At 36.1% G+C, this 27,193-nt stretch overlaps 2 protein-coding genes across 3 annotated transcripts; both read right to left on the minus strand.

Annotated features, from left to right (window-relative positions):
* Positions 1–1,962: 1,962 nt before the first annotated feature.
* On the minus strand, positions 1,963–15,531 carry LOC121415909 (ubiquitin-like protein 7). 2 transcript variants are annotated; one of them, XM_041609290.1, is made up of 10 exons: positions 15,358–15,531; positions 13,237–13,356; positions 11,978–12,057; positions 11,053–11,137; positions 10,115–10,172; positions 9,639–9,757; positions 9,169–9,215; positions 8,647–8,775; positions 7,977–8,249; positions 1,963–6,875 (listed from the first exon to the last, which is right to left on the minus strand). In XM_041609290.1, the coding sequence occupies exons 1-10, from the start codon at positions 15,494–15,496 to the stop codon at positions 6,753–6,755; spliced, it is 1,173 nt and encodes a 390-aa protein (XP_041465224.1). In that variant the 5' UTR covers positions 15,497–15,531; the 3' UTR covers positions 1,963–6,752. The 2 variants fall into 2 exon arrangements, with proteins under 2 accessions (XP_041465224.1, XP_041465223.1); XM_041609289.1 differs by having other exon boundaries at positions 9,169–9,218; positions 15,358–15,530.
* A 3,016-nt stretch (positions 15,532–18,547) lies between these two features.
* LOC121415912 (actin-3-like) lies at positions 18,548–25,790 on the minus strand. Its single transcript, XM_041609296.1, has 4 exons — positions 25,651–25,790; positions 21,600–22,330; positions 20,175–20,341; positions 18,548–19,303 (listed from the first exon to the last, which is right to left on the minus strand). The coding sequence occupies exons 2-4, from the start codon at positions 22,291–22,293 to the stop codon at positions 19,148–19,150; spliced, it is 1,017 nt and encodes a 338-aa protein (XP_041465230.1). The 5' UTR covers positions 22,294–22,330; positions 25,651–25,790; the 3' UTR covers positions 18,548–19,147.
* Between the last annotated feature and the right edge of the window lie 1,403 nt (positions 25,791–27,193).

The following is a 27,193-nucleotide window of genomic DNA, read 5'->3' on the forward strand; positions in this document are numbered from 1 at the left end:
CGGCAATGCATGGTCGGCCACATTGTTCTGGGCTATTGCAAGTTTGTATATATTATTGTTCAAAAACTGTGATCATATGACCATGGAATTGCTTCAACCATTGTTTGTAATTGACCATTGTTAAATCTGTTGGGAGAATTCAAATCTAGCCCTTGTATGTTCCTCAACAGAAGAAAATAAAGCCAAGTGCAAGGGTGAATGACAGATATCTTGTAGGTTGCCATGTTTTGTTGGTGTCATTCATAATGACATGAACATGCAAGAACCTCACATTGCCTACATGTAGGTTATGAAATTGAAACTGTTATCCTCCTGGCATTGGTATCAACTGTTGAAGGACTGTTTGCCAGTGGCATCACTTAGCAAGCAAAGGTACCTACATGTACAGCAAGATGTTGGTGTCCATGTGCCATCCATATTGATGTACTGAGAGACTTAAAAAAAGAAAAACCAAAGCACTATTTCTATGATACAGTGTGTGATTGAAGACATGGTACTAATTCTCATTTACTTTTAGCAAGATATATACAGTATAGCATAGAAATCTATACATTACATTTGATTCTCAGTTGTGAAATGATCTCATAATTCAGATGAAAACTAATTTATGTGAGTGGGGTCATTCACACTTCTCTTTTCAATGGTACATACTCTCTGTATTAGAAATGCAACTCCCTAAATCATAAGTTGCTCTGATGGAAAATCTGCTATAATCCTAATCCCTATCTTTATCCTAATCTTAATCCTATCTCAATCTGTTAATCAAATTGCAACATTTTCTGAAAATGTAAACATCTAGTCACTGTCTTTACCAGTTGCCTACCAACCCCAAGGTAATAGCTCTATGGTTGTAGGCGGGGGGGGGGGGGGGGGTTGCATGTACACCCTCCCACTGAGGCAGAGGAGTTCCGACACTAGCAAGCAAAACAAAATTTGTACCCCTTTTTCTGCTTTCTGCTTCAACTTTAGTTCCACCTCCCCAGGATGTGCACTTCCCCTTTTCAAACCAGCCTACACCCTTGCAACCCTAGATGGTTCTTGGGCAAAAGCCTAATGGCGATCTCAGAATTCAGTAGCCCATGGGTTAACCCCGCAAAATATAATTTCTTCAGCATTGATATGCAAGATAATAAGCAGGTAAAGAGTGGTGCTATGTTTTTGTATAAGTTTTGGTGAGTGTTACCTGTGCTATATACCATGATGCAGTAGTGAGGATTGATGAAAAGAGGGTAAATATTGTGATTGATTGCTTTGTGTTGAGGCTGTAGTACTGTACAGAATAGAAATGGCTTTATTAAATGTGAATTTATGGCAGAGGGTATATATGTCATAAATATATATGTATAGCGAGAGAGAGTGAGTTTGTGCATTTGTGTGAAGTTTATACAGAAATGAGAAATGAGTCTTTGAGAGGTATGTTGTAGTTTAAGGCTTAAATGTTTAAGTCTATATTTAAGTAATTTGACATGTGTTGAAACTGTGTGATTTGTGTGCCCAAGAATGTAATACCATGCAGGTAACTCTGCCGATTAAAATCAGATCATTTTGGAAGACAAAAATATAATAGATTAAGGGGAAATTTGACCAGAGGTACATGTATGAAATACATGCCTTGCATGATCTGGTCTAAGAAATTGCTTTACACTATTTGACTTTTAATAAAGGGAAGTAAATTTTGTTATGACATTTATTCTTGTATTATTAATTTGTTTGATATTCATTTATATGTATATTTGTTTGTTTATATTCATTTTTTTGCAATATTTTGAGAGATACAAGTAGTACATGTGTAAAAATTAGTTCCATGAAGTCTGCTTGTGATGAAAATCCACAATAGACTGAATTCAACCTGAAGCTTTATCCTAATCCTCATTCTGAACCCCTTTATTTCTTGAGTGGCTCCACTGAAGCGAATAGAGCAATAAAAAAAGCAAGCTGTAGTTTTTAATGTTGTGTGGTCTCAGTGTGCAGTAGAATGCTATGACTGAAGAACTAGTCTCCATGAGCAAAAATATGTGTGTCCTGATTGTAGAAATAAAGTGAGAACTCGTGATAATAAAACAAGTAACTCAGGTAGTCAAATCTCTTGGTTTGATGGAATATTTTATGAAGCATAGATAATATGTCAGTGAAAATCACAGACGAGATGATTCAAGGGAAAATACTCAGAATTCTGTTCAACTCCAGGGAAATTTGGCTGTACAAAAGTTGAAAGATTTATTGTGATCTTGTCAAAAAAGTTGCTTTTAGTAAGGAATTTATTGATTTATGGAAGGTGATGTATATGTACGAACAGAATATAGTAAATGTTTCATTGTTGATCGACATGCTGTAGTGTCAAGGTTTTACAAGCCTCGCTGGGTACAGAATAGGAAAATGTAAACTCTTTTTGTATTTAATCCACTTTCTTTGCTAGCCGATTTTTCTTCGAGGAAAATATTGACCTATAAAAAAAAACTTGTTTATGTTGGTGAGAGCGAACTTTTTGACTTGTTGACCCCCCCCCCTTACATGATCCATTGAAGTGAACACACGGATGCTTTTGCCAAAGCAGTTTGTTTGTTTTTAGAATTTCCAAAAGCAGTCAAAGGGTAGTTTGTATCTGTCTGTATTGTGTAGTGCAACTTTTGGTTTCAGAATTTGTTTAGAAATAAAGAACACCCTTTCACTCTTGTTTAATGGAGAACAGTTTTCCGTATCTCAAGTGAAAGATTTGTAATTATCTAAGAAAATAAATTATAGAAATGAAATATTTGTAGAAATGCAAGATTTATTTTTGAGAAATTAATATCTTCAAGATTCTAAATGTGATTTGTACATTTGATTCCAAATGATAATGCTGCTCAAGACTCAGGACTCAAAAGTCAGGATAGATGTTTCTTCAGTCATCCATCATTTGTGTTAAGATGATCAGAGTATCGGTTTATCGTCTCTGTTAAAGTCATCCCATACTTTGTTCTTATGCTGCTACAGTCAATTTACCGGTAGAGTGAAATGAAAAAATGTGATTTTAAAAAGAAGTTTCCTTTCAAAAATTATGTATGACTTTCATTCACCTGGCTTGAGTATATGTATTTGTTTTTTCTCTAATTTATTTATTTATTCATTTATTTATTTATGTTTAATTCAGAGATGTACCCAAATGTACATGACATCATTATTACCTTTTAATTTAGAGAAAGATAGAAAAAAAGAGAAAACCATCACCACATGGTGGTATCAGTAATACTTGAAGATTTTAGCTGTTTGATGTATGATTAAAAAAAACCCACAATATTCATAGAATACAAGTGGTGTGCAATGAATTGAACTCTTGACCCTTTTATTCATGTGTGAAGTCAGGGGCCTCATACCACATCACCTCGACCGGTACCGATGATGTTGTAACCATCTTGATTGTGAAATTCAATCGAGTATAATAGGGGTGTTTAACACAGATTTAAGTTTGACTGAAAGTCACTTAAATTCCCAGCAGTGTGCGTTATAAAATGCATCACTTCATTGGTCAAATCATGCAAAGAGGATGTGTCCTACTTCGTACAAGCAACAAGATTGAATGTTAGTGCCTAACTATGTGTGAACTTCCCTCAGATGACCTCAGTAAATATGAATTCTTGTGAATGTAGTTTAAACTGATAGACATTTGTTGTAGAATCAGTTTTTGGTCAATATATACAGTTTTAACAAAACTCATATTTTTATAATTCGGATGAACCTCTTCATGACCATGTTGCCTTTTTCAACATCTACATATATACACAACATTCCAGGAAATAATTTGATGTGAAATAGTTATATTAGGCACTACAGGCTTGTATATATCTGTTGAATGAAATTACAAACTGTCTGTACAAAAAGAACTACTTAAACAAATATATTTATCTGAGGAAATATTGTATATTTGTAATTGTGTATCAAGATCAACATGTTTACTTATTTGTTTAATTTTTTCTCAATTATTTACAAGGATGTGTTTGTGAATATGTTTCAACTTAATTTGCTTGATTTGAACTGGAATAATGTACATTTTTTGTATAATTTTAAAAAAAAATGTATACACTGTTTTTGATGTTTTTGTTGAGTCCTTTATTTTGCCAACTGTTGTAAATTTGCCACAATAATTTATTTTGTCAAGATTAAAGTAATAAAATCCTCATTGAAATGATATGATTTTTGTGTCAGTATAAGTATGTAATGTTCGTATACTGCGTTATTAATGAAAATCATGCAAGTCCTACATTGTATATTATGGGACCACATGGGGGGTGGGGGTGTTTTTTACAAAGAGCAAAATGTGACTTATAAAACTTACATTTCTAATTTCAAGTTAAATTTGGTATAGAATGCATCAATGCATTGGTCAGATCACACTTGCTCTGGGGGAGGGGGCTCCTCGAATTATAACACGATACCTATGTGCCACACCAAAGTCGAAAATGGGCTCTAGAACTAAATCTTGGTCAAATAGGGGGCTCTTGAACTAAATCTTGGTCTTAAAATGGGGGTATCCTGAAAGGCTCTTCGATCAATAATTGCTAAAAATTGAATGCTCTAGAACTAACCCGTAAAAATCGGGACCTCCAGAACGTAGCATTGTAGTGGCAGTATAAAAGCGCTAAGTCACAAGAAACCACAAATTTGAGGGTAGAAATTTAGGCTGAAAATGAAAGGTCTCGACCGCGGCACATACGCATCATACGTTTATACTACATGTAAGTAGCCCCCCCCCCTGGGACACTTGCGCCTTGCGGGGTAAAATATACTGCATATTATTTAAGGAGATCACACATTGAAATATCACTTAGCATGACTTTTAGACTGACTTAACTTTTGGAACGACACCCCCCCCCCATCGATCAATTCCAAAACTTGCAAAAGCTTTTCAAATCTATTGTTGCATTCACATTATGTTCAAAAGAGACCAGTTAGTCAGTAATTGTCAAACTCTGATAACATGTAATTGGAAACACACCCTCACATACACAAAGAATACATCCAAATTATTTGACGAAGAACAGTTTATTATAATTAAGAACATTTATAAACAAAAGAAACCACAAATATTTCTGATTTGATACATATTAAAACTGCGCACATGGTTAGAACAACAAACCATTTTGTCTCACCTACTTGTGAAAATAACTAGAAATATCGTGATCTCTTTTGCCAATTGCCATGAACAGAATTGTATCAAAACCTCACTGTAAACTATCTGGTACGGATCGTAATAATAAAATTTGAGGGCTATTTTTAATGCTACTTTATTTCATCTTCCCCTGCACCTACTTCACCCCTTTGATATGAATGACATAATTGCACTGATATTTCAAAATGAGTAGAGGTTAAATGTGTTTGTGGGTTCAGTCTAGCTGAGAGCTAGATGATGTAGTATCATAATGAGCTCATTATTTAGAGAAAAGCATTTTTGAAGAAGTGTATCATGGCTTTTCTGTGCATCTAGCTTTTTAAATACAAATATATTTACAGTGCATTCATTTTCCAAGTAAGGATCTCCCCATTCCCTGATTTTACAAATACTGTCTTCCCTCTTGACAAGTGTGTAGATTCAACAGTAAATCCATATTAAGTTACTTTTTGTTTGGCTCACTTGAAGGCCCAATTTAGCAATTTTCAATAAAAAGTAGCACCGACAATAAATTGGGTTACAGAGTAATTAAGTGTGTCCAACTTCCTATTTTTTTCTTCCTAGCAATATCATGACCATATTTGGTAACGAATGACCAAAAAAAAAGTAAAATAAGACATGAATTGGTTTGTATTGGCCCAAGATATGGCCATGAACATCTAGTTCGCAAAATTGATATCAGCGTCAATTGGATTTGGAACCAGGGCAAGTTGATCAGACTAAATTGGATCTGGTACAAGGCCAATTTACACAATTTTCAATGGGGATAAAAAATAGTTAAAGTTGTGCTAAAAATGTAGTGAATCCCACCACAAAATGCACTCCTTCATGCTGAGAGTTGAATATAGACAACAACACTACAATGGGTGATTTCAAATTCAGTGTTGACCTTTTGGTGTTGGTGCTAGGTCAATTTTAACATGATTATAACACCAAACATAGCATGAAGATGGTCCTGAAAAGTCACTCACTGGTTGTTGAGAAGTCAATAATGTGATCTGGATCAGTTTCACAAATCTGAATAAGTTTTGGAGCTACATGTAAGGGAAGCTTTCCAAATTTCAACACCAAGGCCAACACTGGACTTGAAATCACAATGTTTGGTGAAGTAAGAGAAACAAACTTTTTTAATGTAACATCTTTATCACCTGACTTCACAATTAAATTTCGGAAACATGGCAGAACATGAACACTATAAATATATTTATTCTCTGATGGGGTTCACTAACTTGTGAGCACCACTGTAGGTATTTACGCAGTGACATCTCGGGGGAGCCCTTTGGATCGACTCCCACCAAATTTGACATATCAATGTTTTTTTTCATCATTTTCCATTGAGACTTGGTATCCACATCGCTTCAATGCAAAAAAAAACGTCTTATAGTTGCATCATCAGTTCCGTACCCTTCAAGGTTGGTATTCCATTGACATCACATTAAAAAAAAAATCTTTGACCGGACAGAAGAATTCCAGATGTAAGCGTTCATGGCATTGCATAGTTGCAATTGGTAGGCTCAATCACAACTCTCTGTCAGACATGGCCCTGGGTTTTCTATAGGAGCAAGTGCAATGGAATCTCATTCTAGTATCACTGAGCAGTCTATGATCACATTCTTCCCTCTAGAATTAGATGCAATGCTGCTTGTAGATCACCTCCTGTTGCTTGAAGTGCTCTCAGATTAGTAGTGTCGTCTGTCAGTCCCATGTCTCTCAATTGCTGCATTTGAGGCTGAGGAAAAAAAAATTATAATTATAATAATAATATGGTCCATTTATATAGCGCAGCTACTATAATTGCATATACTCTACTGCGCTTGATATTATTACGCGTGCTGTAGCTGAGCTGCCATATAGGCGCTAAAGCATTTAAGGAATAAATCCTACCGGGTAGCCATTCACCTCACCTGGGTCGAGTGCAGCACAATGTGGGTAAATTTCTTGTTGAAGTAAAACATGCCATGGCTGGGATTCGAACCCACGACCCTCTGTTTCAAGTCCGGAGACTAATCCACTGGGCCACGACACTCCACCTTTGATTGTTTATTTTTGTTTTAAAGTTTAGGATTTCAAGTTTGTTCCTTTCATATTTTATGCAGAGCTAAAAGGATTCTTGACTGTGCTCAATCAAAATTTATGCTATCGCCACTGCCAGGTCTGAGATACAACACACATTCACTCCTAAAATGTCAGAATACTTATCTTAATTCCTCATAAGATTATCAATCCGTTATGCTTTCATGAATAAGTTAAATTTCAATTTAAAATTGGGTTATCAAGTTATCAAATAGGCCATTACGTTTGGCCTCTGCGACCTTTGACAGTATTATCCAAACTATGATTGAATTTCTGTCACTCCCATAGGCATAGATGAGCAGAGTTTATGATTTCATATTTTTCTTAAGTAATTTTGAGGTATGTAATGACCAATATATGTGACCCTTCACTTTTGACTTTGTGACCTGCAAAACTCCTAAGATCAATGTCCTTCCTATATGCATGCATATCATAATTTTTTTTCCTTCAAATGGTTTCGTACACATCACAAGAACAAGCCTACTTCTATTAAATACTTCTGTGACCTCTAACCTTGAAACCACAAACATTTATCAGATTATTGTACCTTCCATATACATACACTCACCAAGTTTGTAGTTAATACATCATAGAATTTAGAAATTTGAAAATAATCTATCAGAACACTTTTGCTGTTGTGTAGCCAAGAATGTTGGCCTGATAAAGGTTACAAAATCAGCATGGATAAACAATGAAATAGTTAAGGTTAACTTTTAAAGGAGCACAGGGTTTGGATTTGACAAAGCAGGATGCCTACCTCAAAGTTTTGAGTCGGGGGTGCCGACGTGACCCCATCGGTGGCATCACCTGGTCCTCTCCCCCTCTGAGCCACCTGCAGTGCTTGACTCATGGCTTGTCTGAAAATGTCGGCTGTGAGCAGAGGCTGTGCCCCTCCCCCTACCCCTCCTCCTAGGGGCGGGGCAGCACCCTGGTTGGGAGGTGGCCTGGGGGATGATGGTGCTGCTGCTGCTGATGACGATGGTGACTGATTGGCGCCCCCTACTGGCCCTTCAAACGGTCTTAACATCATCTGTATTGTGAAAGCAAAGATGAATTGACATTTTTGTTAGGGGAAAGGGATATTCCACTTTTGCAGATGAAAGTTTTGGGGAAAAAAGCTTTATGTTGGCAACAAATCAGATGTATCAGTGAAACAACAGGAACAATGCTATTTTATAAAGTTCATATCATATTACAAGACAACACAGAGAATGCCATCTGCTGCAATCAGATCAATTACGAATCAAGTACTGGTTTAGGATTTTCCCCAGTCCTAGCAGATTCTATTAACATAAGTTATATTGTAAAATGATAAAAATAGTCAAGTAAGAAAACATTCTTTTCACTATCATCAATTAAGCTTATGAAAAGTAAGTAACATTTCATGACTGGATAAAAAAGCAATCTACTGCTATCAGATTCCTCACCCCTGCATTTCCCGGTCTGCCAACTCCAGCGGCAGCCAGTGCAGCAGTAAGCTGTGCTGTGGTAATGCCTCCCTGACCTCCTTGACCTCTTGACCTTTGACCTGCACCCTGGCTTGTGCTTGGTCCACCCTGCATGTGTAAAAAAAAGGTGAACACATACATGTATCTCAATAATCAAAATGATTCAATCAGTCGATACATGTGACTTTGCCAAGACAAATCTTTGTGTCCCACAGAAATCTGTTAAATTTATTTAAAAAATTTATTTCTGCATACATAAAGAAACCTCCCTGGAATATTTTCACTATTAACAACTACTTTACTATGGTTTTGTATATCTTATCAAAAATTTGAAAATTCATACTTAGAACACCAAAGCACATGGAATTTGCACTTTAGAAAATAGAAAACTGGGTATTTTTATATAAATGACAATGTAGTGACAGAATAGGTGCAAATATAATAGAATCAAGCAACTTAGGTAAAACAAAGATTTATGAAATATTGAAGTAAAGCGCTCACCTCGGCCGTTTCCATCTCTTCATCGGATGTTAAATCAGGGAAAAAGGCTGCTATAGACACGAAAAAGAGGATATTTCTTCTTCAAAATTACATTAAATAAAACTTTTTGTAAACTATCATCTAAAAATGACTTCAATTTTACTTGCTCTTAGTGCTTAACAATAATTTCATCAGAAGCCTCTAAGCACTCTACAGTAATAAAACATAATTACCCTGGCTTTACCAGAAAGGCCATTATGTCATCTACATTTCAAGAAATAAGTTCCTCACTTTCTTCACCTGGGTTGAGTGCGGCAAAATATGGATTAAGTTCTTGCTGAAGGACACTATCAATAGGAAATATAGATGCAGTTTTATCTCCTTTTACCAAAACATATATTCAGTCATTTTACTTCGAGCTGACAAAATCAACCAACCCAATACTGAGCATCATATTAAAGTGTATAATTGCTCTTAAAATCTATACTCACGATCTAATGGGGCATCTTGTCCGAGAGTTCCCCCTCTGCCACCGAGGGCAGCCTCCTCCGTGACTGATGCTGCAATGTGCATCACAGCATGACCTATCGCTGGATGAGCTTTTACGATCCTACAGAGGAAAAGTGAGGCAAAAGAGAAGAGTAAAAGTCAGAAAGAATACTACTAATAATAGACTATTTGTATAGTGTACATCTCCACCATGTTAGGTGCTCAAGGTGATCCTATAATACCCTGGCTAAGCTAGGCTACCATTTCCGGTGCTCACAGTTTTTTGAAGGAGGACTTTCTGCCTGTACCTATTTACCTCACCTGGGTTGAGTGCAGCACATTATGGATCAATTTCTTGCTGACCACCTGAACATTGAATATTAAACCACTATGCCATTTGAATTCAAATGACCTCCTGATGATCATGTTCAGAGTGGAAATATGAACTGGTCGATTTATTTCATATAAGTTATCCTACCTTCGGACGTTGTCAGGATCAGCAACTTGAACAAGTAGTTGAGGATCTCTCAGCATAGCTGTAAATAAAATCATAATCAGGGGTAGAGTGATTCCACATAGAAAGAGCTGAAATAAAACTAAATGTGTGCTGAAAAAATGCACAATGACTCACCCATCCAAAGATTTATTTGACTACAAATCAAACTTGAATTCCCAGTTGCATCACAACATTGGTCGGATCATATTCAAAGGACACTAATAATAATAATAATAACAATGACAACAACAATGACAGTAATAATAAAATATTCCACTTTTAAAGAGCACAATACATATCGTAACAACGTTTCTAAGTGCTTTAAAGAGAAATGCCAGTAGTTGCAGTAAACACTGATTTCATGAGAAAGTCTGTAAAACCAGGCTTAATTGTCAGTATATCATCGAGGATGTAGATCTAGTACAGTCACATAAACTGAACTTTGTGAAATCTTGAAATCTACGCTGAAAAATATTCACACTGAAGATCACCAACACAGATAAGCGCACGTGGGACAGTGCATTATTATTGCTTTGAATGTCGTGCCCGACGCTTGACCCGAATCCTGTGCTTATTTGCTAATTTCTCAGCAATTACGCAATTTCTGCCAGAATCCTTTGGCACATATTCTTTATTTATACAAACAGACACTTTGGTGGTCATTTCATTGGATTCTGTACGAACTCATTTTGATATCGTTACCAAAAACTTGCATTTACCTTTAACGGTATATTATTACCCAGTCATTGGATCCTGGTACATCTGCACATAAGTTATGTACTTTCTCCACCCCCTGGGGAGTGGAGAAACAGCAAGTGAGATGAAAATAACTTGCTGGTTTAATATCCAAGATAAATAAATTATTTATCTTGGATATTCAACGAATAATGGAATTATACTGCAAAGATATTGATACTTACACATAGCTATGTGGTCCGTAGACATTCCTGGAGTAGCAGCGATGATGTTATCAATTGTTTCAGGACTTGTCAAAATCTTGTGTACCTGTAATGAAATAGGAATAGAGTTGTCAAGAGGTCTGTAGTGATATAGATTTACTATGAGAACTATATTTAGGTGAATTCATATTTTCATAATAACCTTAGAGACTGATGGTAAGAGTAATGATAATTATGATGATGATGATCGTGATAATGATGATGACTATGATGATGATACTGGTGGTGGTGGTGTTGGTGATGGTGATGATGGTGGAAACGATGAAGATGCAAATGGTATAAAGAGAATAATAAATGAAGTTCAATTTAAATAGTGCAGCAATCATACATTATTTTTTTCATTATACTTCATGCAAGCTATTCATAGTACTAAACCAAGCCGAATGTAGTATGCAATAAACAATTCTGTGTTGAAACTAGATTCAACAACACTCTAAAAGTCTTTAAAATTGTAGCAAGAAATATGTAATTCCATTCATTTATGATCAGGATTTTCTTTTCATTATCATCTTGGGGATTACAGTATTATTTTAATATACAAAAGAGAACTAAAGAAGTGCAATTTTTACCATATATAATTGTGAGGTACTATATTGATGGAAATATAAAAGGGGCAACGGACAAACTCTGTTTCTAATATTTAAAAAAAAAGTCAGAAAAATTCAATTTAGTTTGAGGCAACTCAGCGATGGCATGTGACAAATAACTGTAGCTGGAACTGACTGTGCCCCAAAATCAAGCATTTATCCATTAGGTCAAGAAAACAAACCCAACATTTTCAACCCTATTTTAGCACACAGTGGTTACCAACCAAAGGGCAATGTTATATTGTAACCTTGTACACTGATTGAGTGACCCAAGCCAATAGATGGCAGCACATACTTACAGCTTGTCTATGAGCTGGGTTTAAAAGGGCTGCATGAAGAGCATTCAAGAGTTGACGGATTGCAGTATCATCAAGGGGCTCTGTGCAGGAATAAAATAAATAATGTGTTGATTGATTGATGGAATGGTTTATTTATTTCAAATATTCACTGAAAATAGCAGCCAAAGGCTGAATTACATTCAGTTTACAAATGGTATACAGACATATAAACAAATATACAACTTGGAATAAAATAGGCAAATATCAAAATGAAATTATTCTACAAAATAATTATACACAAATATGAAAGTAATTGAACTATCCAGCATATGAGAAGAAAGCCTCAGAGGTAGAATAAAGTACATGTAGTGAGAACATGTTAGAACGCAAGACAAAATGAAATAAGAAGAAGAGAGGGAGACAGGAACAAAGTTAAAGAGATTGGGTTTTTAACAAAGATGGGAAAAAAATTATCAGAAATAGTAATTATAATGCAACAAATGAGAAACTAAGGAAAAACAAATTATATTGGGATAAATGTTTCTAAGTCAGTGCAACGAAAGGAATTCAGAACATTTCAACAATTATGGAAAATGACATATGATATTGAATAACATTATTTAGCATTCTGTTCATGTCAGTACAGAATATATATACAAGATAAAAAAATACGAGTAACTTTTGCCTTTACAAGTCAAATATTTTGGGCCCACAGAAATCTGACTGATAAGAAATTTGACTCAGAAGAGGTAATATTCGCACATTTGACCTAGATGGAAGATGGACTCATGCAAGTTTAATAATAATGAACTAGTGCTTACATAGCGTATAATAAATTAAAACTGATCGATGCATCTCTCCAATTTTACGCTCTATCCCCACATCTACATGTATATCAGAGTAGACATTTATCATAAAGCCATCTCCCCTTCCTCCTACGTCTCCTGTCAAACTTTTCTGATATATGGTAGATTGGACTGACATGCCTTATTTTATGGGGAATGTTAACAATCTGAACTGGTGTTGCAAGAAAACATCTGCAAATTTTGTTGGACTTTTACAATGGACACTTATGAAGCTGTCACTATCAGTTTACACTGCTTGTGACAACAAACACGATGTCAGTGAGCAATTACAAATTTGCAACTAATGGCAAGACATATAATTGGTATTATAATGGGGACCTCAGATAAATTTGCAGTTGATTGCAAGTTTCTTGCAATGCACAATATTTTTTTTTGGGGGGGTGGTGGAAAGTCTCCATATAAATGTTCACATACCTGGTTTGACTTCTGGCTCGGGAAGTTTCTTCCTCAGAATGTGCACGGTGCATCCTGCCTTCACCCCGCATCCTGATAAGGTTTCTGCATCTTTCATCAACTTTCCACAGTAAACTAGATCTGCAAGAGCACATGGAAAGTGACAGTGTTTTGTACATGTACAAGATATATGGGGCATTCAATGGTCAATAGGAAAAACGAAAGGAAATTAGCGATGAAGAGGGGAGTGTTACATGTGCATTTGCAGAAGTGGGATGAACTCACAGAAAGAATGCATTTAAGTCCGGTCAAATTTACTGGAAAAGTCATCTATATCGCACAGGCCTGTATCGCAAGAGGCACCAGTCTGGAATGAGGATCATCTCTGTTTCTCCACACAAGAAATCCAAGAAAGTTCATTCACCTGTCAAGTGCAGACACATGGCCGACACAAATCGAGTGCGATAGTCAATATAAAAATATTTGGGTTTCATCAAGACAAGATTACTGTATAGGAAGTTGGTAAGTCATAAAAAAAAAAGAAATTGAACTGGGGAGGAATGGAGGTCAAATAGTACTCTCAATTCCAGTTACTGCTGTGTACGGTATTTCTCACAAGAGACAGTGGGGAAAAAATTGTTCTCACAAACAAGAACAATCTCAATTCATCAAGACTTGATTTGTTTCGGTTTGTGAGGATATCCTTGTTTTCTGGGACAATCCACTTGTTCACTGCAACCATCCTGCCTGTAGGGAATCTACAGGTAGGACTATGGTAGGCCAATGATGTACATAGCACTTTAAAAAATAATTAAAATATTACTTTTGTGACCAAAATTACTAATTTCCATACAGTTGCAGTTTATTTTTCATTAGTAACTTGGGAATCATTTTTGTATTCACCAGAGTGCTCGAAAACTTGAATTTTGGGCATATTTTTGTGTATGCCCTCTATTGGTGGAAAGTAATATGGCAAGAAAATCTTCATTTTTCAATATCTATTTTTAATTAAGAAAAAATAATTCAAAGAATCAAATTTACATAAGAGCCAAGTTATATGATGACTAGCTGTATTGGAAACTAACAGCGTAAGAAAATCAAGCATTTGTCCCATAGAAAAAGAGAAAATAAGCCAAAACTGCCACCCTTTATTTTGCCACACATGGAAATGTAACTGAGAACAAGGTTATATATCATACCCTTGTTCGTAGGATGAGTGGGACAATCCTCGTTTTTGGACTGGCAGCTCTATACCTCTAATGAATGTGTTATAATTTTGATGTTCATATACTTTTTACAATTCATAACAAAAATGGCCGATCGAGACGGGGGTAGAAGGAGAGAACTTTTCGTTTTTTGAGGTTCCAGTCTGTGCCCAGATGTCAGAAAAACTACCACTCGTTAGACCATCATCCATATAATCGTGGTAAGTGCTTGATTTCTGTTTTAACTATTCTGAGAATTATTTTGACCATACTTCACGCTTGTCAGGTGAGTATGCCAAATTGCACGTATGATCCTGGGCTTTTTCTGGGTTAGATGGTGGCCTGTATACCGTTATCAGAAGAATCTCATCGCAGTTTGATTGCAGTTGCATGCATTTGCAGTGGGTCATTACCAAACAAAATTTCAATATAAAAAACAATCGTTTCTTAAAATTCATTATTAAAAAATACCTAAAACAGAATGGCCAACAAAATAATATTTTTGCCAAGATCAATTCAGATCACACCCTTCTTTGCACATGCAGACAGTCGACAGTGAAATAAATGAAGTGCAGGGTCAGGGACAGTAAAAATCATTTGCTAAAACTGAAACTGAAAGCAACATGCTTGAGTCCTTATCATGATGGTGGTTAAATTAGTGGCAGATAGTAAGGTAGGAGCAATTTCGCAATGGCAGGTCCCTTTAGTTTTACTAGCATTAACAATTAAGGTCAGGACAAGAAGTCAACTAATACGAAGTGTGCACAGTGCAGCGGAAATAAAAATTATCCGGCGCCTACTGCGCTGGCGTGGTGCAGCGCGGTCGTCCGCCAGGGCTATACTAGCTAGAGGCTGCTGGTGTAAGATTGGCTTGATCTTGGTCTTCGATGTGTCTTACGTTCTACTCTGCACAGTTCCAAATTCCAATTTTACTCACTTATATCTGTTGACGGAATATCGAAGACATTTGAAACTCTTTCTCTAAATTCTGCAACAGGTGAACCGAGATCCACTCCATCTAGACGAGGGCGTCCGGGTTTTTCGGAAAATTTGACACAGACAATGCAGCTCGCCATATTTTGTCAGATATCAACAAAAGAAAGGCGTGGTTTGAAATGATGACGTCAGCATATCAGGTTTGATATTCAGTGTGCCCCTGGCCCTCCCCGCCCAAAAAAAATAGATATGGAAATAAAAAGTTTGAACCATTCTAACTGACGAACTTTTGTTCTTGGTGAGAGGTATTTTTCACGTCAGATTTTTTTTATCAACAGCTGATCACGAGTTAGTGGACTGATGAAATTTATTGGAAACATTACAATTCCTATAGTTTTAAATGCACGGCCCCAGAAGTGTATTATAGGTCCATAATGTGATATTATCAAGATTGATGAAATTGGTGGCACCAGGATTTTTCAAGCACCAGGCGCCAGTTACACCCACAAATTAGCTTTGCAAAATTATATACGTGAGTTTTAAACCCCCATTTATGTTAGTCTATGACACTATTTTCGCAAAGTATATAGGGCCTTTATGAAATGAGTTATGGGGGCACTCTGCATCAGATTTTTAAATGCACTTTGCAAGACTTAGGAACAAGGCGACAGACAGTGGAGCTTGTGACAAAGATGACAATCGGGGAAGTATAAAAAATGCATGTATGATGAGTTTGAAAACAACACTCCTTATAATTGAAGCAAATCCTAATAAATCGAAATAGCATGAAAATGAAGATTTTGAATAATCCTTACATGATGAGCTGAAAAAAGTCCCGAAAATTCAAAACCAAAACAGGGATTCCCTTTTCAAATGGATAATTACGCTGATGTATATGCTATAAACAGTCTTGGACTTATGTTCTAAAAAAGGATGACAAAAAATCATAATACATCTGGCATTGAAAATTAATGGCATTAAATCATCAGTGTAAGCACCCAACATCTCTGATATGCTATTTAATTTATTTCATAGAAGGGGACCCAAATAGGCTCATTTCACTTTTGTTTGAACCAGGTATTGCCACTTCACCGGCCATTACGTGGAGGTGCAGATTTTTCAAGAAGTGAGAGAAAAAACGGGTGAAAAAAAATAGGAAGAATGAGGTAGAAAAAAGTAAGATAAAAGAACAAAAAGTATATTAAAAAAACATTGGTTATTGGTAAATCCAACTGCTATATTTTTCTTTTTTTTTCATGCTTCTCCCTGTTTTGTTTTCATTTAGTTTTTATGCTTTTCTTGGTTGACTGAATGAGATTTACATGCAGCCTGGACTCCTGTTTGAAATCACCCTTGCAAAGTTCCCATCTTTCTGTTAATTCTTTCCAGTATCACGTTCCCTTGCTATTATATTTGATAACTTTTAATCTCACCCCTATCGTTTGACCTCCATTCATCTAATTCACACAATGGTTTCCTCTTTTAGTGTCACAATGGACCTAGCATATGCTCTCATCCATCTCACCCCCTCTCTTTCTTTCTTTCTTTCTTTCCTTCCTTCCTTCCTTCCTTCCTTCAATCCTTCCTTCCTTCCTTCATTTCTTTCTTTCGTTCTCACCATTTTACCTTCTCTCCCTCCCCTTTCTTCCCCTTCCTTTCTCTCCTACTCTCTCCCTCTACCTACCATCATCTCTCTCTCACCCTACTCCTGGTGTATTCCATAACTTGAGATGCACAACAGTTTAAAGTTCAGTCAAGATTTAATAATTGACCTGCAACTCTTGAACTGCACAGAAACGTCAGTAGAAAATATTTCAGTAGAGTATATAACTGATCGACATTAACTGAAAGAACCTGAAATGCTTGAATAAAATGATTTTGGAGAAAATGTTTGAGGGCATTTCAATTACATCGCAATAATGGCGAACTACATGTAAACATCTAATTAAAGGACAAGTCCACCCCAACAAAAAGTTGATGTGAATAAAATGAGAAAAATCAAACAATCATAACACCAAAAATTTCATCAAAATCGGATGTAAAATAAGTTAAGGCATTTTAAAGCTTTGCTTAATTTCACATAATATTTAGTTACATATACATCTTGGTCGAAATGCAAATGAGGGATCTCATTATTTCTTAATTCTTTTGTATTTCATTACCTGGACTGAAATATTCTAATTTTCTCCTCGTTGTCCTGTAACAAAGCTTTATTTCTCCCTGAACATGTGTAATTATCAATGTTTTAACATTTTGAGGTTCTAACAATAGGGTCCGGCTTATTGTGAAATCTGTAAATATTACAATATTGTATAATTGAAACAATAAAAAACAAAATAAATAGTGAGGGACATCAGCGACTCTCTCATTTGCATATCGCTGAGTTGTGCATATAACTATTTTGTAAAAAGTAAGCAAAACTTTAAAATGTCATAACTCTCTTATTTTACATCCGATTTTGATGAAACTTTCAGTGTTGTGCTTCTTTGATTTTTCCTGTTTTAAATTTTTTTTGGGGGTGGACTTTACCTTTAACTACATGAAACAACATTGTACAAGAGATAACTATACTGCAAAATCGATAGTGAAGAGTGTTACATACTTCATCAAATTATGCAACATTGTGTGACCTCCTTTGTTTCCTCTACAATGGGATACATTAATAAAAAAAGGCTTGCAATCAAATGCTTCATGCCAATGACATATTAAGATCACTGTTGTGATTGCACTATGCACACAGTTAAAAAAATAAATTATTAAGTGTTAAAACACTTGAGGTATGTGAATTTAACAGTGGAATGTAAAGAGGAAAAAAGCACCAGGGGCACGTAGTAAAATTTAGCCCCTTCAAATATCTGGAACTGCTTCAATGTGAGCATCTCGCTTAAAGAGTTAACTTTAAAATCCTGACCTTCCAACTTTTGACAGTGGCAGCTTCTTTGATCATTTGTTAGATCAAACCATAGAAGTGTTCTTTTTTTCAGCCATTTTTCTTAATTTATCCTCACTTTTGTCTTTCTTTGGGTCACCCTGAAAGAGGTGCCTGGGGCACATGCCCCATCCCGCCCCCCAGATACGCCACTGTACATGTGAAAGAAGAATACAAAATGAAGCTGGCTATTAGAGGCAAGCTGACTAGTAAAGCAGTCATGATAACTTATGGTTGGATATGTGAGGTAGTATAGGTTGTCTTCCATGACATAGAAAACAGAAAATTTAACTGAATATGCTTGACAGAATTTGGCAAGAACATGTACTTTCATACAAAAATATCATGATTTGGGGCGGGTGGACCCTCAAAATAGATAATGAACATACTGTCTGTACCCAAGATAAAATGGACAAGATGATGACATAAATGTGAGTTCCATATCTTCTTTTTCAATATAGATGTACACAAACAAATACATAAATGGAGTATTGCACAGTAACCAAATCAAGGCATTTTAAGCCCAACATAATAAAACCAACTTTGTATAATCAAGACACTTTCTATTATTCAAATTATGTTTAAAAAATTACTCTGAAATGCAATTTGAAATCTTATTCTACCCAATAAGAGATGATAAAAGTACCCGAGACAAAACGGTGAGATGACTCCTACAATCTGCAATTTATAAACAGATGCAAAAGAGGATTACTGTACAATGAACACCCAAGTCATATCTTTTCAATTCATCTGTCCTCTTAAATGGCACCTTTTTTCTGTCACTTTGCTGTGATATTGAAGTCATGAGGGGGCCATGCTTGCCCATCCACGTAGCGCCATTCTTTCTTCATGTTAAAATTTATTAATATGGAAGGCACTTTCTACATAAAATGTTTTCTCCATATTCACTATAATCCTCTTTGGATATCCAGAATGTCTTGAAAGTCGGAAGCGAGGCAGCAACTGAGCCTCCTACCCATGCTGCATGCTGTCGGAATGATGGCGCAATCACACGGACCTAAGAACAGAAATATGTGAAAGAAATGAAATGTTATCAAACCATTTTAGTCATAATACACCTCACCCAATTTTATCTCAAGATAAAGCTATTCAACATCGTCAAGATGAGCCATAAATACTGGCAATTAGCCAGATTTTATTTACTTCATAACACTTCCATGCAAGAATATTGTCAATACGGCAGGAGGGGGGGGGGTGGTTATACAGGTCTCGAGCAAATTTGCCCCCCAATGCTCACTGCAATACATAGCTTATCCAACATTACAGATTTTGGCAGTAGGTTGTGAACAGTACCCCCCCCAAAAAAAAAAAAATAAATAAATAAAATAAATAAATAAATAAATAATAATGATAATAATATATTGCCTGCAATACTGGCAACCATTGGATGGCAAAAATAGTCACGTGCGAGTCACCTGCAAGGCTTGCATGTAACAATGCGACAGCGCCTATACATGTAACAAGTCTGATATCAATGCCTTTGGTTGACAATGGCAAGGAGAGACAAGAAGAAATGTGACCAACTTCAAAGACTCTCAAAATCAACAATATTTAGAGTCAATGTACAGTCACTTTCAATTCCATGATAAATGAATTAATAAAAGGGAATCCAAAGACAAAGCTTATTTAAAAAATGCAACCATGAAGACAATAAAGATCTTAAATTGGCGATCTAGTGAGTTATGAATAATTTTCCTACAAATTCTTTTTTAAAAAAAAGGAAAAATCATATCTTTATTCTTTCTTATTATTGCTTGTCCATTTCTATCAAATTTTGGTTCTCTGATTTTTTAATTTGTTCTTTTTTAGAGCCTGCCATTGGTTGGATTCCCCTTGGCTCAACTTGGATTACGGTACCCCTTACTTACCCCACATGTGAGATAATCTGGTGTCTTTATTTCCAGTTCCAACTTCTCCTTGATTCCAGAGAAGAGAGTGTTTCCGCCGCAGAGCATTATATTGCGGAAATAAACCGGTTCATAGTCATCTTCCTCATCAGTTAGACGGATACTACGAGTAATAGCCTCCTGAAAACCTGTTCAATGATGTGGTGAAAGAACAAATATTATGTCATATTTTTAGTTTTATCAGTTTGGTATGCATATACAGGGGCAATGCCACATAGGAAGGCACAGGGGGATATTTTTTTAAATAGCAAAATTAAAGACAAAAAAAAGGGAGAAAAAAAAGGAACAAGTGGAACACCTCTGACGGTCTCGCCTGCTTTACGCAATTCGATATAGCAGCAGTGCTGCCTTTAAAAACAGCTAATGAATAATTATTCACAGAAGAAAACACTAATATGATAATAAAATACTGTGTTCATTGACCCAAAATGACCTTAGACCATGATCATGTGACCTAAGACATTGGCAAAACAATCATTCATACTTGATTACCCTTATGTCAATGTTTCATGAGCTAGATCCATAAACTTTCTGAATTATGATGCCAATTCAACATCGGCGTAAGACATTCCCAACAAGTTCATTGACCTTTGACCTTGGTCATGTGACCTGAAACTTGCACATGATATTCAAGTATACATGGTTGCTCTTATGTCCAAGTTTCATAAACTAGATCTATAAACTTTTAAAGTTATGATGACAAATCCTCAAATAACCCCAACATGGCCAAAGTTTGTTGACCGTGACCTTTAACCTTATTCATGTGACCTGAAACTCAGGCAGGATCTTCAGTGATACACTATTACCCTTATGTCTAAGCTTTAAGAACTACATGTAGGTCCATATACTTTCTAAGAAATGATGACATTTCAAAAACTTAACCTTGGTTAAGATTTCAATGTTGACGACGCCGTCATTGCCGTTGGAAAAGCGGCGCCTATAGTCTTGCTCTGCTTTGCAGGCGAGACAAAAATGGGAAAAGGGAGTAAAAAGAAGAAAGATCTGGGTTATCTAACCTTTGTGATATCCATATAATTCAATTGAGAAAAAAAAATAGACTCATAAGTTTTGGTCATTGTGCCCTTTTAATCCATTTGTGCTGTCATATAGATGTAGAAATGTGCCCACTGATAGGCGAGTAGTCTAAATACATGATTTCAAGCCAGTTCTACCCCAAAAGAAGTTGAAGGATATTTTACTGAAATTTCAAACTTTTAAACTGAAAAGAAGGAACATCCAAAATCAACCTAACATTCCGAACAGAGCTTTACACTTTACATGTATATTAAGCAATGAATCTTTTCTACCTATATGAACGAATAAGATAGCCATTCCTTACTATAAATGTAGTTTGTATTATGTTCAGATTTACTGTTAAAAACTTACCATAGCAGCCACTTTTAGGGTGCAAGAGATACTCTGCAATCTTTTGCCCAATCTCTTCCTGTTTTTCAGAGCCTGGATTGTATGGTCTCTCTTCAGCATAGAAGTGCCCACTGCGGCACTTAAAATCTTCAGCCTCATCTGTATTCAATGCCTTGCCTAACATATCCTTTACAATGTCTGCTGTGTACAAAGTCACGTCTTTACCTCCGAACCCTAGAGGTACAAGACCATATGGAGGCCTGTGCCCATCATGTATTGTGGAAACGTGTGACAACTCGTGACCTGAAGACAGCACAATCCCTGATGACAGACCAACTGAATAGAGTGCCATGGTTGGTTCACTTCCAAGGTAGAAGTAAGGCACTTCCAACCCTTCAAATGCTAATTGTACCATTTTCTGGCGACAGTGACGGTCAAGACCTGGTTTTTCGACAAGTACTAGAGGATGATCAGAGCTTTTTTTCTTGCTGGTAATTCCTATTGCATGCTGAATTATATCCTCAAATCTATCCCAGTCGGTGACAGTGCTATCTGATATCAATGATGAATGTTCAACCAATTTGTCAGGAAATATATCAGATTCTTGGGATGGAAATATGTGGTCCGGTGAAGTTTTCTCCAACTCGCAAAGTCCAACTTTAGTGAACAAGTTTCCCACGTCTAAAATGACAGGATTTTCAACTGACCCTGCCATTTTAATAACTCAGCAAGGCTTTTGGTGTTATGATATTCTGAAAAGAAGCCAAAAAATGTAATAGAGTGATCATTATTTCATTCAATTACATAACATAGAGCATACCAACTTTAACCGTGCAAGACAGTTGTTCCAAGATAGATATTAAGCAATTTTTGAAAGCTTCATAATATGACATAGTACCGTATATGTTCAAGACTGTATTACCCCTGTAATTCATATTTCAACTACATCTACTTGAGGTTTTTCTCCCTTCTTCATTTGTCATAACACAATAGCAACTTTAGCAACATTCATCTTTATAAAAAAATTCAACTTTTTGTGTAATTCTTAATTATAATTCGTATATTTATGTATTCATTTATCTATTGATTTTGATTTCTGGTACATCTTCATTTTGAACCCCTCCCTTTCAACCCTAGAGACTCAGACACCAAGGACACTGGAGAACATTGTTTTTACATCCGGGGGGGGGGGGGGGGCACTTACTTTGACGAGTGGATACCATGCGCGACCAAAAAATACGTAAAAAGGATGTCTTTTTCAAGATAGGGCACATTACGTACTTAACGAAACAGGGGTGTCAAAAACACTAAAATACTGAAAAAGGGTATCTATTTTTGCTAGGAAAGCTACGTGTTTAGGGTCAAATTTGAGAGGGTGTAAAAAATTAAGACTAAATCACTATAAATGTTTTATAAAGGATGTACTTTTTGCCCTAAGAGTCAACACTACATGATTATAGTACGTTTTTGCGCGAGATGTGGGAGGTGGGGCTGTACTAATCCCAATCAGGTAAAGGTAAAACCGACGACCGAGACATAATAAAAATATTGTTGTACTTGTTTAGAGGATCAATTCAGATAATACTTGCCTAGAGTATTGTTTTGTTTCCAATACTTGTAAACGGTAGGGTTTCACATGCCAATACTTGTTCAGGGGTGTATTTTCAGAATATGGAAAATACGTGTTTAGGTTGCTTTTCAATAAATGCGCAATCTGTGTGGGGAGCTGTGACTGCAGTGTGACAAACGATTCCTATTCAGTTTTTTCTACAGAGGCTGCAATAAATACCTAAATACAGAGAAACCAGCAACTGTTTGGAATTTTAGAGTTAGGGACCTATATTCACTTTGGTTTCATTTTCCTGTAAGATTATGAACATTATTAGGCACAGAAGAAAATACTTTTTTCTTTGCATGATAAATTGAGTGCGTAGTTTTAGGACCCCTTCTATATCGGGCGGTGAAATCAAGAGGTGTTTGGTCTTTGGAAAACACGTCGATGGGATTTTTGTGAGTTTTGTGATATTTTGTTTTTGGTTATGAATCTTTACAATATTTAACACAAATTTGTGAAAGATGATTTGTTAGAAAATTAAAATTGGCATAGTTTTTATCGTTTAACAAAGTGCATAGCTTTTGTTTAACTAAGTCTAAGGTAGGTCCCCCTATCATAAAATCGCACATAATTTATGCGATTTCTATCTTCAATTTCCTAGGGAAATCCACTTGTTCACTGCTACCACCCTGCCTGTGGGGAATCTACAGGTAGGACTCACTCACACATTGTACGAGGTTAGTATGTACTAACCTCGTACAATAGACCGTGTTTGACCCTGGATTTCGAAGTAGTTGGCAAACATCGCTTCATTGCTGAAGTAATATTTGCCGAAGCTCCTTCTCGCTACGCACCGGGGCTCTTGCCGGTAAGTAGCAAGAGTTTGTTGAATATAAAAATAATAATAAAATAATAATCCGATAAAAAAAGCACATTTTGCTTACCTCGGCCTCGAAAGTGACTTCGCTTGTCTCTTCCACGGATATACAAGGAAGCCCGTTGGTGGCGCTAATAATTTCACAACCTTGATTCAGCTCCTCGGTAATTTTATAACTGTATCTAAATTCTTTGAATGCGCAATCCTCATGATTAATTTACTAATTATGGGCACCAATTAATGAAATGCCTTCAAAAAACATAATTAATGATTAAAATTTGGTGATGATAACACTCATTTGCATTAATTTAAAAAGATGACTGATAAAAAAAAATGAAAATAATATACGTGCCTGGAAAGAAACCAGCAGTACAAGCTTTGACGAACGTCAATAATACGTATACGGTATACCAAAGTCTATACAATGAAAAGATTGGACACTTCACGGACTTTGCGTAATGCCTTGCGTCGATATGCGTGTAAAATAGTGTAGGTGCCTATTCTTTCCCTTGTCGTGTCTTTGATATGAATATAAATCGCGCGCCCTCTTCAGGAGAAAATTGATATCAACGCTGACTGATTTCTATCTCCGTAAAATCTTCACTAAAGATCAAGAAAATATACATATTTTTAGAAAGAAACTTCAAGGACAAGTCACGGAAGGATCTAAATGATTCGGTAAGTGTCATAGCAGGATGTGGAATATTTATTTATACATAATATTTTATGTGGGCAAAAGCCCACTGTATTTTCGAAGTGTAGTGGTGTGTCGCGTGCGTATGACTGATAATCCTTCGCTCGCGAGACGATATGAACCCATGGGTGAGGTAGGACTATGGTATGCCAATGTTGTCCAGAGCACACACTTTAAAAAGTCATTAAAATATCACTTTTGTGACCAAACTTACTAATTTCCATACAGTTGCAATTTATTTTTCCTCAGTAACTTGGGAATAATTTTTGTATTCACCAGAACGCTCAAAAACTTGAATTTTGGGCATATTTTTGTGTACGCCCTCTATTGGTGGAAAGTAATATGGCAAGAAAATTTTCATTTTTTGATCTCTATTTTTAATAAAGAAAAAATGATTTAAAGTATCAAATTTAAATAAGAGTCAAGATTTATGAATAATAGGTGTAATGGAAACTGTCAGTGTAAAAATATCAAGCATTTACCCCAAACAAAAAGAGAAAATAAGCCAAACATTGCCACCCTTATTTTGCCACACATGTCAAGCCAAGGTTATATCATCACCTTGTTCATTGAATCATGAATGAGTGGGGAAATCCTGACCTTATCTTTGTTTACAAGTGTCTTTTAATCTAATATATAACGGTATGTACATGGCAGGTGGTTCAACTTCAAGGCTTCGTGATCAAATGACAATATCAAAATCATTAACAAAAATATGATCACGGAGTCCTCAACGGCTCAAGCTTAGGCTAGTTGTAACTTGTCAGTAACCCAGGCAGGCTCTCGGTCTCACGCCGGCCGCCCGAGCTCCGGCGGCATGAGTCATGAGAGCCTGCCTGGGTTGAAGTTAGGTGTGTGTGGTTGCAGACTACAGCTACAGCTACAAAACTACACATGCATTTTAAAATGGTAGTTAGCATTAGACTATATAGTTAGTAACACTCACAATTGATTAGTGCCGTGGGCCATCTACCAGGTACACAGTCAGATTCCGTTGAAGAAATGGCTGCACGATGAAATATCCCATATAACTGTATTTGCACTAATCTGAGTCTTTACCGTCGAAGATCAACCTCAAATCTTGAACTTCGAAGAAAAGAAAAGCCAAAGCGCCATCTACGTACTATACCGGTACGTTAAGTTGCCAAATTAATTGTGTCGACAACTTTCCTTGAAGGTGGTTGGCTAAGTTGGTCAGATAAAACATCCGACCAATAAACACTCCCATATTTGGGGGGGGGGGTGTTCTACTGATTGAAATAATAGCATTGTAAGCAAATTGCTTTTGTGTATTATGACACCTAGCTACGTTTGATTTTTCTTTTAAATCTGATATTTCTCTCATTTTCATTTCATTCTGTTTCTATTTTTAATTTTATCTTTATTTCATTATCTTCTCTACCTCAATCAGTGACAAGTTATAGGTCCTATTTCATTTTCTTCCATTTCAAGACGAGTCTTCTCATTTTCAAAGTCAAGTCCACCGACCCCAAACAAAAAGTTAAATTGAATAAATAGATATATTAAAGCACAAAGTTGAACTTTTCATCAAAATCAAATGTAAAAAGAGAAAGTTGACAACATTTTTAATTTTCACTTTTACAGTCGAGAACATAGCGGTAAGGGTAAGGCCAATGTGAGTCGATGATTTCACGCACTCACCATTCCTTTGTATAATTATGTTATTGTATTGAATTATGCTATATTTTTAACATTCGTAGATTTGAACATGGGAGGAAATCGTTATTGGATCAGACTCCAACAACGAGAGAAATTCCACCTGACCACGGAGGCCTGATTGAATCAAGTGTGTTTTGCAGTCATCATCAGGTTTGAGTAGAATCAAGATTTTCACATTCTGACCAGGATGTGCATATTTAATTTTTGTTGAAATTAAGCACATTTTTAATTGTATAACGATCCTGTTGGCTACATCCCGAAATGCTTGTTAGAATGCCTTTTTTTTATTGACCCAACTTTTCTTGGCGGGTGGACTTCGATCCCTATTCAGTTAATTGAATTCATCTCGATTAAATTCAGCTATCTCTTTTTAATTCCATTATCGTACCTACAAATTAAAAAACCCCCACCCCTTTTTACTTTCCGTTGTGACCACAATGCCATATGCGGAGCTGGCGTCCCATACGGTTCTGAAAATTGGCGGCGGAAGTATAATTACTAGAATTTAGGGGGCGTCAGGGGTTAAAAATCACATTTTCCCCATTCGACCGCTAAAGACTGATATTTTCTAAGGGCGGGGGTAGTCCCTTCAAGAATGATTTTTTTTAGTACATCTTAAGAACTAATGTGTATTTTATGTATATTAAGACTTGAAAATTGGTAAATCCAAAAAGCTTTATAGCTCAATATGATTACATTGTGTATCAAAGAAAGTTATGAAACCGTAATAAAAGTAAAGGCAGTCAAATTCACGTCAAACGTTAAAAACACGTGCGCACACATTCCAACACGCGATCAACAATTTCGGT

The sequence above is a fragment of the Lytechinus variegatus genome, chromosome 5 (assembly GCF_018143015.1).
Source record: "Lytechinus variegatus isolate NC3 chromosome 5, Lvar_3.0, whole genome shotgun sequence".
NCBI lineage: Eukaryota > Metazoa > Echinodermata > Echinoidea > Temnopleuroida > Toxopneustidae > Lytechinus > Lytechinus variegatus.